Source organism: Buceros rhinoceros, unplaced genomic scaffold, assembly GCF_000710305.1.
Source record: "Buceros rhinoceros silvestris isolate BGI_N320 unplaced genomic scaffold, ASM71030v1 scaffold13287, whole genome shotgun sequence".
NCBI lineage: Eukaryota > Metazoa > Chordata > Aves > Bucerotiformes > Bucerotidae > Buceros > Buceros rhinoceros.
Window position 1 is genome coordinate 4,200 of NW_010420554.1, and position 2,198 is coordinate 6,397.

General features: G+C 39.8%; 1 protein-coding gene across 1 annotated transcript in view; it reads left to right on the forward strand.

Moving 5' to 3' along the window:
- The window catches only part of SEMA3C (sema domain, immunoglobulin domain (Ig), short basic domain, secreted, (semaphorin) 3C), a 50,375-nt gene that overhangs the window by 3,953 nt on the left and 44,224 nt on the right, over positions 1-2,198 (forward strand). Inside the window, exon 2 of the mRNA XM_010139349.1 lies at positions 592-711. Within this exon, the coding sequence (XP_010137651.1) occupies positions 592-711 (120 nt within the window). The remainder of the gene's footprint in view (positions 1-591; positions 712-2,198) is intronic.

Sequence of the window (2,198 nt, forward strand, 5' to 3'; positions counted from 1 at the left end):
TATGAATGCCTTTAAATATAAATAAACGGTGCAGTCTCCTAAACAAAGATTAGCTCTGCTAATTTTCATGAAGATGACTGATGACACGGTTTCCAGTCCTGTGCTCACAGAACACATGCAATTCTCACTGTCTTTGGTGAAAGTTTGGATGATTGAATATGAAGGCAGTTCTGGGATCTCAGTAAGAAAACAATATTCGGAAAAAGGTCTATTTTCAACCTAAAGTACATTAACACTTGATTATAGTCAAAAAAGTAAAGACAAGAAAGGTGTATGCTGGAAGGAGAAAACTGTAAAACTGATGGTGTGAAGCTGTCTGTGGATGAAAATTAGATTCCTGTGTGGAAATGGAAAAGTTACATGCACTCCTCTGCCACTCCCCTATAGTGCCCTGGCAATGCCCAGTTGCCAGACTAGGTAAAATGGCATGAAAAGAAAACAGAAGTCTACAGCTGTTCCAATCCAGAGACTACCAATCTCACTAGCTGTCTTCATGAGTATTAAAATTGTAAACCATGTCTATTCTCTAGAGTTCCCAACATCTAATAATATTTGACAGTGGGAAATTATTTCTTTCTGTATTCCCTGCAGCATGGCTGTGGAAATTTTGTGCGTGTAATACAGTCATACAATCGCACACACCTGTATGTCTGTGGCAGTGGTGCCTTCAGCCCCGTGTGTGTGTATGTCAACAGAGGACGCAGGTCCGAGGTAAGTTGCTTTTCAGTGATCTATGCATTTTGTGGTGCATCTTACTAGTGTTATGCAAAACTCAAAATTTTGAAAATGCAAAAATGAATGATCCGACTAAGTTTCTTTACCCTTGTTAAATCAAAAAGGAACAAAGATCCATAGTTTCCTGGCCTGTTACCAGCTAGAAGCAAAGCTATTATCAAAAGCTGTGCCTCAAATATGATGGTTGTCCAAAATTCCATGGTCATACCAAATACCGACACTACTTTTTGTTTGACGTTGTCTGGTGAATTCATTCCTACGCTGTGTTAGAAAAAATGCCAAGAAATACTTGAAAGGAAATAGCCAGTTATATAAAAAGTAAAATATGCAGTCCCCTTTTATGACTTCCATGTGTTACTGATTCCTGGGAGAAGCTCTTAAGTGAGCTAACTTTTCAGGTATGTCAAGGTTTGCTGGGCTTCAGCGTCATACCCACTAGAAGCAAGCCCAATCACCTACTGCACACCTACTACCCCATGAGATTCTGCCGGGATGAAGTCAGTAAATTTTCTGATCACCGTGAGATCTTCCAGGGTGTAAATCTTATCTCCAGATCGGTTTCCAGGGTTTTTTTACATTCCGTTTCACTGTGTATTTTCAATATACGAAGTACCAGCTATTTCATAAATGTATTGTCCAAGTTTTCTGATTTGAAAGTGAAATGTTTGTTTATGTGCAAATATAATATGTAATAAATTAAACAACCAGAAGGTGAAAGAAAAGCACTTAACTGAGACTGAGTAACTCAGTAGCTTTTGGGTCAGATTCATGTCTGCAGGCATAGGGGCGTGCAGTATATTTTCCTGTACAATGTGGAAGCAGATGTGTTGGGAAGGAAGATCAGAGAGTGCTACCTGGAATTTTGCCATGTGAGGGCAGCTTTAAAAGCCAGGCTGGCTCCTAGGGAAGACACTGCAAAATTCATCACTGATTTCATTGGTAGTGGGATGGAAATTCTGGCCAAGACCCAAAACTACTGAAAAGGTTGCCAGGGAGTTGATAAATCATTAATTCTTCTGGTAGGTTTGCATGGGGTGATCTCAGTGACTTTTGGTAGATCCCCATCTGGTTCCAGCCTCCTTAACAGAGTACTCGGAATCACTGCACCTTCAGTCCTAATGAATTATCTAAGAGCAGAGGTTCATAGACCTGCATTTAAAAGCAAGCAGGACTGAATAAGTAAATATATCCTTCTGGGTAATGGAATCTGCATTAACTTGTTTTGATGTATTTTGAAACAGAGGTTAGCTTTCCTCAGCATTATCCTACTTTTTGACAAATTTTTTAAAACATGGGAAATTATCTCATTTGTCTCTAATTAATGCAATATTTCTTTATCAGCTGAAATAGTAGTCCTGTTGCCCTAAGAACTTTGAATCGCATTATTTTAGGGGTTTTGTAAACGAGATAGAGGTGGGGGGTGGGGGCGGGCGGTCGGAGGCAGAGCGGGAAATGACAGCTTA